Here is a 12,284-nt window from a genome sequence, read left to right on the forward strand (position 1 = left end):
TTGTGTAGCTTTGTGCTTAATTACAAACTAAAAAACAATAAATATTTAATATAAAAATAGTGAGTATTCCAACGGAGATAATTTCTCCACAAACATGGCTAACCTGTATCTGTACTTCTATAAGCCTATTTAAGAAACAAATAATAAACCCTAACTTATACAGTTATACCTTTACACTGATGATCTAATCTCTATCAATAACTTAATTAAATTGTGATATAAATCAAATATCTCCAAAGGAACTTACAATAGAAAGAAGTAGCAATAGTTATATTCATGCACACTATTTCGATTTAGGCCCCGCAGTGGCACAGCGGTATGTCTGCGGACTTACAACGCTAAAAACCGGGTTTCGATACCCGTGGCGGGCAGCGCACAGATAGCCCATCGTGTAGCTTTGTGCTTAATTCTAAACAAACAAACAATTTCGATTTAGGTATCATTTTTGGAAGACAGAATACAGTTAACTATGTTTGACAAAAGAAGGAATTTTAGTTTTCGAATCCTTGGTTTACCTACCCTAAACAGTGTAGTTCAATTTATACTATTAAAACGAATTGTTATATCTGAATTCAAAAGCTTTTTGACAGTTTGTAACATTCATGACGTTAGAAAAACACGTAGGTTCAAGAAGTCTTGATAGAAATGAATAAAAACCCTATAACCCCAGCGCTTTCGAAAGGTGGACCTTTCTTCTTCAGGGGCAAACATTTTTTTTGTTTGTTTAGAATTTCGCGCAAAGCTACACGAGGGCTATCTGCGCTAGCCGGCCTTACTTTAGCAGTGTAAGACTATAGAGAAGGCAGCTAGTCATCACCACCCACCGCCAACTCTTGGGCTATTATTTTACCAACGAATATTGGGATTGACCGTCACACTATAACGCCCCTACGGTTGAAAGGGCGAGTATGTTTGGTGGGACAGGGATTTGAACCCGCGAACCTCAGATTGCGAGTCGAGCTCCCTGACCACCTGGCCATAGACAAACAGTTTGTAACAATATTAGTTCCATTCATGGTTAGTGTTCAATTATTAAGAACTAAATTTAAACAATAACTGTTACAAAGATTGGCAAATAAAAAATAAAAATAAAATATATTAAAAATAAAGTTACGATTACCGAAAATACTTTCTGAAAAACACAAAGAGGCCGCTACTTACTGAAGGTAATTTCAAGTTTATAAATAATTAACTGTAATTTTTTTCGGTATTTGTTCAGTATACGAGGACGGTTAAACCAAATTCAGGAACTTGACTTTTCTCAGCTTACCCGGTTTATACTTGAATAATTTTCTTTTGAAAGGGAGGAGAATGGGAGTTTAAGTAATTATTACAAAACTGTTGAGGTAAGGGTTTTTTAGTTCAATTTTACATCGTTGAATAGTTTGTAATACTTATTCAAAGGGGTGAAGGTTGGGAGTCTTATAAAAGTAAAAAATATTATAATTTATTTTTACTATTTTGATGTCTAAATATTGGGATGATTGCCTTATTTAACATAATTTTGTAATACTTATTGAAAAGGGTGGAGGTTTTAAATCTTAAAATTGTAGAAATATAGGTGGTTTATTTCTAAAACTCGTGTATGTCTAAAGACTAAGATGACTGTCTTCCAACAACTAGCTGTAGACAGCGAATTGTGGTAGGAGTGGTGACGTTGTAGGTTAAACGTCAGAATTAACTGTATAAACTTGTCTTAAGCACCCAACTCCTAACCCCTAATTAATTCTCCTGTTAACTAAGTTCGACATCTGCGTTTGGATCATATCCAATAGATGGAATATCCCCAACGCGTTTGGACGCTACGATCACATAATGGAAAATGTCTGACTTAACGGTAACGAAAAGGACTGGTAATGGATATTTCATTTTGAACTTTTTTGTTTTTATTTGCAATACAAATAAAAACAAAGTTGTCAGCTTCTTGATTGGAGGAGAGTGATGACATGTCTACTTTGTAAATGATCTATATACTCAATAACTTCTTTCTTATCCGTGACATATTCATTTTTGTTAGCGAATTTCTTCAGGTATGCCATGAGTTTATATGTTATGTCTTATTTAGAAAATCGGTTAAATAAATTAATTTTTTTTCTTCTATTAAAGTAGAGTTTAACTGAGTGATTTATTAATTATTTGACTAATGTTTGTCTAATGAAATTTGTGGCATTCCCGGAATTTAGGACTTTTACTTATTAATAGTCTTCGTTAGTTACAATATGAAGGTTATAGGAAAGCACGTGGTCAATTATCTAACAGCTGTGCAGTTCTTCGTATCAGTCTGATAATAATTTATAAAATGTGCAGTTTTTTGTGCCACTGATAATAGTCTACAAGATGTGCAGTTCTTTGTGACAGTCTGATAATAATATACAAGATGTGCAGTTCTTTGTGACAGTCTGATAATAATATACAAGATGTGCAGTTCTTTGTGACAGTCTGATAATAATATACAAGATGTGCAGTTCTTTGTGACAGCCTGATAATAATATACAAGATGTGCTGTTCTTTGTGTCAGTCTGATAAGAATATATAATATGTCTAGTTTTTTGTGTCGACCTGATAAGAATATATAATATGTTTGGTTTTTTTGTCGAGCTGATAAGAATATACAAGATGTGTATTTCTGTGTGTCGGCCTGATAAGTATGTAAAAGCTGTGTAATCTTTGCGTTATTCGGGTAAGATTATTCAAGGTTTGCAATTCATTTTGTCTGATAATAATATTCAAGCTGTGAAATCCTTCGTCTTAAAACTATGTACAATATGTGTGTTGCACAAGAGGAATTCTTTGCGCTTGCGATCTATACAAAAATTGCTTTTGTATTTCATAGGTGCTGTTAATGGCGTCTGTCAATCTTTCAGTGAAAGCTGTTAACACATTTTCTTCCTCTTGAGCTGATAGTTAAGAGTTTTTACAGTTATTATTTATTTTTTTTGTTTAACTATACGTCCAGAGTGTAGAACCAGCTCTTCTGATTTGTTGAGCCAGTTGTGGATAAACCTTTTTGACTAAATGTATCTCGGCTACCTCATAAACCTATTAAAAATGCTCGATTTTACCAGAAAGCGATAATGGCAAAGGTAATAATATATTTTGTAAAACCATTAAAAATATCGAGAATGTGAACTATCTCACCCTTACAAGAAATACGTTTAGATATCTTATCCTATTTTCAGTATATAGACAGTATTATTCGTTATATAATAAAATATATTTTTTATGGTAACATGCACAATGTGCTCACTTCACATGTAATTCAAATAGTCATAAAATCCCCCATTAGATCGGCGATAAGTTTACGGGGTTACAATCCGGGGTTTGATTCCCCACAATGAACAGAGTTCATATAGCCCATTGCATAGCTTTGTGTTAAAACAACAACAATAGTTATAAAAAAACAGCAGTGTTAAAGGTTATGTACTCAGTCACTAAAGTTTTATTATATATAAAAAATATGCTTTCATTGTTAGAGAGAATTTTTTAGAACCTCGGTGGCTAAGTAGTAAATTTGAGGGCTTACAGTACTATAACTCGAGGCTTGATCCATGCGATGGGTACATTGCAGATATTTTATTTTACAGCTTTGCACTTAAGTGAACAAACAAAAGAAATATTTTTTTAAATGTTAAAGAATATTATAAATCAAACATTATAATTGGGAAATATAAAGACGCAACTTTATCGACACCACGTATAAACTTCGTGAAGACAATGTAGGCTCACGACGCTAATTGGGTAGAAATTCTAGCAACTTGTGAGGAAAAGTAAAGAAGAAGATATAACAATATGTCAGCTACACTGTATCCGTTATATCCAGTGCTGACGTGACCTTTCGCCCAGTAACATGGATCGTCAGTCCGGCTGGGATACGACAGACGCAGTAGTGGTTGAGACACAATTTATATCATCAAATTAAATAACAATAACGAATATGGTGTAAACTAGATTAAATTGGTGTAATTAAGTGTAATCTTTATTGATTTTATTTAGTCATTTGCAAATAGTAATTAAAGTAAGGATTAACCCTAATAAAGAAGAGCCTGATCATTGAAATAATTTAAACTTGATAATGTCTTTTTCATAACAAGGACATCTAACGGATAATGTTCTACTTTTACAATTAAAAGTAGAAAAAAAAACACTAGATACGTTGTTTTTGCGATTCCATGACGAGAATTAAAGAGCTGTAACTGAGAATGTTTAGGATAATTTAGAGACATTAAAAAAAACAAAAAAAACAGAACAGAACAAAAACACGTGAACTAGACATTGATAAACTAGTCAACTGATTGAAAAATACCCTCTCTTGTTTGGCGTTTTTCTACTTGTTATTTCAATATTTGTTACTAAAACCAAAGAAGGCTTAGGCAGAGAAACTTGATCTAATTTGGAAGTATCAGCGAGCTGTATTTCCTTCCAGGATAACAGATCGAAACTTAGTCTCCAAACAAACCTACGAAAATAAATGAAACTCGTTTAATCTTCGAACATTGTTCGATACTTTTTTTCTTAGATACTGCATCACTAAAGGTATTTATGTGTTAGGTATCTCTCGTTTTTATGCAACAGATAAAGCAAAATATTTCATGTAATTAAGTTTAAATAGTTCAGTAGACCGTCGTCATTTGTTATAAGATACAGAGCAAGCCTAGATAAATGGATATGCCATAACATTACTCTTATTTCCCTCGATATCTAGAAATTAAAGGAAAGAAAAGTTAAGCATAATTCAATCCCACTAGTTATTGGTAAATAGTAGCCCAAGAGTTGGTGGTGAGTGCTGTTGACTAGTATTAAATTAGGGATGGTTAGCGCAGATAGCTCTCGTTAGTTTTGTGCAAAATTACAAATGAAACAAACAAATTGACGGGATTTTCTTAGTTTACATGCTTGTCTCCAGAAGTAGAAAAACTGGTATACCTGTCCACTCTAGCATTTGTAGTCACTGGATAATTTTAGTTTGGTTGTTGTTAAGTGCAAAGCTATAGAATGAGCTATCTGCACTCTGTCAACCAGAGTTATTGAAACCCAATTTTAGCGTCGTAAGCTTGCAGACTAACCGCCGAGTCACTGGAGGCGTCACTTCAGTTAAAACTCTGGCTTATAAGTTAAATAATCTGCACTTCCATGGGAATACCTTTTCTATTTAAACTGTTTCTTTTTCTTTCAAATTGTATCTCTTTGTACTACACGCTATTTATCAGTGCAACCATTCAGTTAATTAATGAAAAAGAATCTACTTAAAGCCAAGACGTTTGAAACATTTGAGTTCTTGAATGACAAGCAAAACGAACTTACTGTTATTTGATTACTAGCCGTTATAAAACAGTTTTTTTTATACGCGCAGTTATGTATAGTTTTGTATCAGTGATATCTAATGTTGGCTTTAAGTAAGTTGTGATCTTTTTCAGACTTATTGAAAAAGAAAATATCCATGAATTTGAAAAGTACGTAAGATCACAATAATAATAATAATAATAATAAAACAAATAAAAACACAACTAAAACTGTCCAATATCCTGTGTGCTTCTGGTAAGGTTAGATAAAAAAAAAAATTGAAAAATCTGGTTTCAGATACTCGTGTTTGTAATATGGTTTTGTTTTCCAAGTACATAAATGTGGAGAAAAGAGAGAAATTTTGTTTATTTTAATTTCTGTTGCTTTTAATAGGGTCATCGTGCCACTCCTGAACCCAATGGAAGGTTAAGAATAGTTATTAAAAAGACAAGGCCTTTGCTGGGTATCGCCATTGAAGGTGGTGTTAACACGGGACAACCTTTACCTAGAATCATCAGTATTCACGTAAGTTCTAGTAGCCCTTAACAGATGGCGACACTAATTTTTCAACGTAAAATGTCTTCATTAGTTTAGTATGATTAATTACCATGAAAATTTAAAATGATACTACATCATTTAAATATCGGTTATTTCTTACAATTTTCACCGATGAGTATAGTTCAAAGATTTTGTACGTTATTTTTAATAAAAAAATCTAGAACAATGAAACAAAATTATGTTAAGTATAGGTTGTGAAATGTCCGTAAATATACAGACAATCAGCAAAAAAGTCACATTTTAATACTTTCGTAGACCTGTAAATAGCAACAAACGTTTTATTTTAATGACGTCAGTGATAAAATACCACTGTTTGTATGACAGTAAAAACAAAATTGTAAGTTTGGCAACCTTGAATGAGAATAAGATACTAATTTTCGGTTTAGGAAACAACTTTGCGAAATTACAACATTATAAGGTTATTTTTTACACTGATAGTGAAATGTAAGGTATTACTGAAACTTAGGATATCACTGAGACGTAAAATATTACTGAAACTTAAGGTATCAATGAAACTTGAGATATTACTGAAACGTACAATATCACTCTCGTATGACACATTATGATGTTAATTTTGTACATTGATTCTGAAAGTAAGATATCAATGTCTTATGACATTTACAGGCTTCTGGAGCTGCGTTTGAAGCTGGCGGTTTAAAGGTGGGACACATTATCTTAGAAGTGAACGGTTTTAAGACTAGTAAAATGGAGCATCGTCAGGTGGCGCAGTTGATTGCCGAATCCTTTTACAACTCAGATAGCGATCAACTGGAGCTTTTGGTCATGGAAAAAGCTAAAACAGAACTAGAAATAAGAAGGTCGTCTTTCATGGTTTTAGAGTGACAAGTAGGCATGGCAAAAACGGTAAACACGAAGAAACTTTCTCTTTGTTCTTTGAATAGCAATTAAGTGTGACAAGTAGACATGGCAAAAACGGTAAACTCGAAAAAAACTTACTTGTTATTCTTAGGGTAGCAATTAAGTGTGACAAGTAGGCATGGCAAAAACGGTAAACACGAAAACAAATTTGCTTGTTATTCTTACAGTAGATTATGTGTGACAACTAGGCATGGGAAAAACGGTAAACTCGAAAAAACATTTGTTTGTTATTTTTACAGTATCAATTAAGTGTGACAAGTAGGCATGGCAAAAACGGTAAACACGAAAACAAATTGCTTGTTATTCTTACAGTAGATTATGTGTGACAAGTAGGCATGGCAAAAACGGTAAACTCGAAAACTTTCCTGTTGTTCCCAGAGCAGCAATTAAGAGTAACATAATAAGAGTATTCGATGACAAGGAACCCACTTTGAGACTAATAATGGTTGGAGACGGCTTGAATGGGTAATGAAGAAAACTTTAATATAAGTTTTTCTTCATTACCCATTCAAGCCGTCTCCAACCATTATAATAAGAGTATGATAATTTTAAACAGTGGTTTTCTCCCCACAGCTTTACATAAATTGTGTATTATGACATTAAGCACAGATGTCATTCCTCCTGATTATAGAGTAAGAAGATACCTACCATATTTTTAAACACAGGGGTCGTTTTTGTTTGTTTGTTATGAATTTCGCACAAAGCTACACGAGGGCATTTCTGCGCTAGCCGTCCCTAATTTAGCAGTGTAAGACTAGAGATAAGGCAGCTAGTCATCACCACCCACCACCAACTCTTGGGCTACTCTTTTACTAACGAATAGTGGGATTGGCCGTCACATTATAACGCCGCCACGGCTGAAAGAGGCGAGAATGTTTGGTGTGACGGGAATTTGAACCCGCAGATTGCGAGGCGAGCGCCCTAACCACTTGGCATGCCGGGTCGTTTATATTAAGGAAGAAAGTGTATAAATATAAAAAAAACATATTTAAGATTATAAATGTTCATTCCATAGTTGATAAATAAATGTATTTACTGGAATATTTTTCATGGTTTGGATCGGTTGTAACAAGGTCTGTATATATGAGGTGTAATAAGGCGTCATGTATTAAAAAAATGATGAAGTTAAAATATAATTATGCAGTTGAAGAAAATACTTAGGAAAAGCTTTGAAACAAACACCACGATGGTATTTTTATGTCATATTAGAGACAGAAGTAGTGATTTTCATGTAATAGCAGAACCAATTAAATCTTGGAGTAAGTACTGGTTCAAAGGAGTTATTGGATAATCTAAGAAAATTAGAAAATATTTGTAATATTCGACGTTATTTCTATTTTTGCTTTGTGTTCAACTAGTAGAGATGTCTTTATTTTTATTTAAGGCCTGGCATGGCCTGATAGTTAGGGCACTCGTCTCGCAATCGGCGGGTCGTAGGCTCTAATTCTTTCATCAAACATGCTCGCTCTTTTAGCCGTGTAGGCGTTTAAAAGTGATGATTAATCTCATTATTCGTTGGTATAAGAATAGTCCAAGAATTGGCGGTGGGTGATGTTGACTATCTGCCTTCTTTTTAACCTGTCACTTCAAAATTAGGGACGGCTTGAGCGCAAATAGCATTCGAGTAGCTTTGCGTAAAATTCAATAAACAAAAACTTTCCAATTAAACTTTTTTTTTTAAGAATGAGATTGCAGTTCGGCGTAGCTTACTTTCAGATCGTTTTGAAATAAATTAGATAAATTACGTTTTGATTCTTGGTAAGGATAAAAACTCCACTAAAGTGGCGTTAGAATACGGACCTCTGTTTTTAAAATGTAGTTATTTGTATTCCACTATGAGATCAGTTTCTTAATGAGTTTGTGAGTCGTCTGTGAGTTCGAAAAAGATCCAATCTAAAGACCAACAACTAACAACAATTTGCAACTTCAGTCCCAGTCCCAGCCTAATATTAACAACAAAGCTTATTATACCTTCGTCTCTCGTCAAGCTATTACATCTTTAAAATTTTTCTTTGGAAATTTATATTAATATATATATATAAAACAAGCCAAATACAGTCATATGAAAAAACAAAACATGAACATTGTTTTCCACAACACCACTGGTGGCAGGAAATACAGTTATATTTTACTTAGTGATTTATATATAAGGTAACTGGTTAGTTTACTAAAAACATTTGTCATTTTACTGGAATAACTAACATAAATCAGGCCTTATCTTTCTTTTCGCGTTTCGAAGTGTTAATATTAATTTTATACTCTCTCACTTTTATTTTACAGCATCCACCTATTTCAATGGATTATTGTGCACTGAACATGGACTGAGGGTGATGGATTTATCTTTAATATCCGATGAGACAATTTTGGTTGGATAATATCTTTAGTGTTTATTTTATACAAGTTATAGCTTTTACAGTAAGTAAGATTTGTATTTAGATCAGGTACGACGTTTCGATCACTGGTGCGATCACAAGTTTTTATTGTTTCTTCTTCCTGTTCTAAATAGATATGGTAAAGAAAAATCTTAAAAAATACACTCAGAAGAGGTTAACGGTTGTAAATTCTGACTGAAAACCGTTTTTCTTATAGAATTTTTACCTTGAAAAACGACAGTGAATATAAGCGGTGTTATTGTACCTTCAATATTGCTTTCTGTATTAGTGTTGTACATTACGACGTATGTCACATAGGTATCGAGACATGTTGCTAAAGAATATAGACAGCTTTCGTTGTTTAAAGAAAACAGGAAAAATTAAATACTTGAAAAATCTTACAGTTCATCTACGCTCAGCGTCTGATGATGATAATAACATGTACACACTTCAGCTCCCTGGACTTTCAAGGACCATAAACAATTAGAATAGTTAGATTCTCAAAATACATTTGTAATAAAACTATAAGGGCTTAGAAATTCCCTCTAGATTTCATGTCAAAATATATGAAGATGTAGTAGGCCGAGGTTTATTAGTGTAAAACAGCCAGTGCCTTTATATGAAAAGCAGCATATAATTTACTAAATTTTAATGGACGACCCTATAATAAGCATTATATTTGATATCATGACAGTTATAATAGTAACTCCGTTTTTTAAGGATTGTGTATAACAAAAATTGTGTGATATCATGATATAACCGTATCTCAATAGGTATGTATTTAACAGAAGTTATGTATCATATCATGATATGACTGGTAATAATAATAGTATTTGCATTTTAGCAGGTGTACGTTTAAAAAAAATTATGATATCATGATATATCCGGTAGTAACTATAGTGATTGTGTCTCATAAATAGAGCTTGTAATTAAAACTGTACGTGAAACCGTTATATTACCAACAGTAATTATGGTAACTACATTTTAATGGAGGAGCTTTCAGTTAAAATATGTGATATCATGATATGATCGGCGGAAATCATAGTAAATGCCTCTCTGTAGAAAATATTTTAAGGAAAAGTCGATGTGATAAAATAGTATTGATAATTATAGCATTAAACATTATAGACATTATATTATCTCTAATGACTTTTATACAGTTTTTGTGTGATAACCCAGTAACGATAATAATATCCGTATAATTAATTAGTGATAAAGTTGCTGACTCTTTCTTCTCATCATACTAGCAACTAAACATCTTCAAGTCAAAGGCACAACTCGCTTGCCAATGATCGTTTTTAAAATTCGAAATTTTCAAACTGCTGTGGCAATGATGTAATCCACTTATAACATCGTAGGAAATCTTTACTGTGTTGAATACCTTCAATCAGCTAATGGCTGGCATCTCTGCATCGTGATTTCTCAAACAATAAAATATTGTAGATAAAGGACAAGTAACTCGTAAAAGTGTATGTTTGGGGGAGGGGGTATGAGTCAGGAAAGCTTGTTAGTTCTTGCTGAATATATGTTTGATTCTGGATAAAATACACTCTACGTTTTCTTTTGCAACAAAAAAATGCCCCCAGTAGCACAGCGGTATGTCTGCGGACTTACAACGCTAGAATCCGGGTTTCGATTCCCGTGGTGGGCAGAGCACAGATAGCCCATTGGTAGCTTTGTGCCTAACTACATACAAACAAACAAACAAAAGCATAAAACAAAAACTATACCGCTTCTCTTAATTAATGCTTCAGTTGCTTATGTTCAAGATATTGTAATTGTAGTTAACATCATTATTTCGTGCAATTTGACAGATCATTTTTTAATACAAAATATTACATCCGATAAAAGTTCTTGCAGTGCTCTACAATGATTTTAACATTTCAAGTTTTAAATCTATGATATAGATAACAGTGTACGCTAAATAGGAGCTGTTCAAATAATGACTTACATAAAAATACATATTTTCATTTTCTTAATGTTTCAAGTTCTTTGGAACAATATAATCATTGATCGTAATATGATGAAAAGTAGTAGCAGTAATAGACATGATCTTTGATATAAAAATATCAGTTGATAAATGTTTAGTTGATGTAGTATATCTTGGATAGAAAACACACTGATCTGCTCACGTGATGTATGTCTTTTTTTTAATTTTTTCTCTTCCTCCTTGAATGACTTGATACTAAATTTTCCTCTCCAATAAACTTTCAGTGAGATTCCAAGCTTCTGGTATTTTTATTTTGCTATATTGGAAAGAATGATTTTTTTTTATATTGTCAGATCAAGAGGTAGATGATAGTGACCTCGGCATGGCCAAGTGGTTAGGGCGCTCGACTCGTAATCTGAGGGTTCGCTTTTCAGCCGTTATAACGTGACGGTCAATCCCACTATTCGTTGGCGGTGGGTGGTGATGACTAGCTGCCTTTCCTCTAGTCTTACACTACTAAATTAGAAACGGCTAGCGCAGATAACCCTCATGTAGCTTTGCGCGAAATTCAAACAAAGATGATAGTAAAAAGTTGAAAATGAATGTGTTAGTGATTAATGTCTGTATAGAACAATAGGATAAATAGAACGATAGAAGTTCTGCAGGGGAAAAATAAAATAAAATGGTAGCAGTTGCGTCGGAAAAAAATATGATAAAAATAGTACATTTTAGAGATATAAGATTAAATATTAGAGATTTTTTATAGGAAATAATTGGAACAAATAATAGAGGTGTTACAATAACAAATAGGATAGACAGTATAGTAGAAAATCTTAGAGAAAAATTTGATCAAACAACAGAGGTTATATAGAGAGAAATAAAATAGACAAACTATAGAAGGTAAAAAGAGAAATATGACAATAAATATGTTATAAAATACTTACTACGGAGTAAGAACTGTCGAAAGGTGAATGATGGATAGAATATAATATCTTTAGTGAGAAATATAGCGGACGGAAGGAATGGTTGAAAGTATACTGTTAGATGCTTGAAATCCAAGATGGTAAACTTATAAAGATCTATAAATAGATAAAATAATAGAACTTGTAGGGAGAAATAATTGGAACAGAAGTTTATAAAGTTTTAATAAAAGATAATAATACGAAACTATAGGCTCGTAGACAGATACGTGGTGAAACAATGGTAAGTATTTCGAGAAAGAGAAATAAAAATCAAGAGTTTGAAGAACAGACAGGGAGGAAAAC

General features: G+C 32.9%; 1 protein-coding gene across 3 annotated transcripts in view; it reads left to right on the top strand.

Annotated features, from left to right (window-relative positions):
* Positions 1-11,506, top strand: part of LOC106459079 (whirlin-like) — a 128,644-nt gene extending 117,138 nt beyond the window's left edge. For all 3 annotated transcript variants that reach the window (XM_022385491.1, XM_022385493.1, XM_022385492.1), the window contains exons 12-14: positions 5,674-5,805; positions 6,463-6,702; positions 8,998-11,506. In XM_022385491.1, the coding sequence (XP_022241199.1) occupies positions 5,674-5,805; positions 6,463-6,681 (351 nt within the window). In that variant the 3' untranslated portion in view covers positions 6,682-6,702; positions 8,998-11,506. The remainder of the gene's footprint in view (positions 1-5,673; positions 5,806-6,462; positions 6,703-8,997) is intronic.
* Positions 11,507-12,284: the final 778 nt, after the last annotated feature.

This window comes from Limulus polyphemus, unplaced genomic scaffold (genome assembly GCF_000517525.1).
Source record: "Limulus polyphemus unplaced genomic scaffold, Limulus_polyphemus-2.1.2 Scaffold555, whole genome shotgun sequence".
NCBI classification, from domain to species: Eukaryota; Metazoa; Arthropoda; class Merostomata; order Xiphosura; family Limulidae; genus Limulus; species Limulus polyphemus.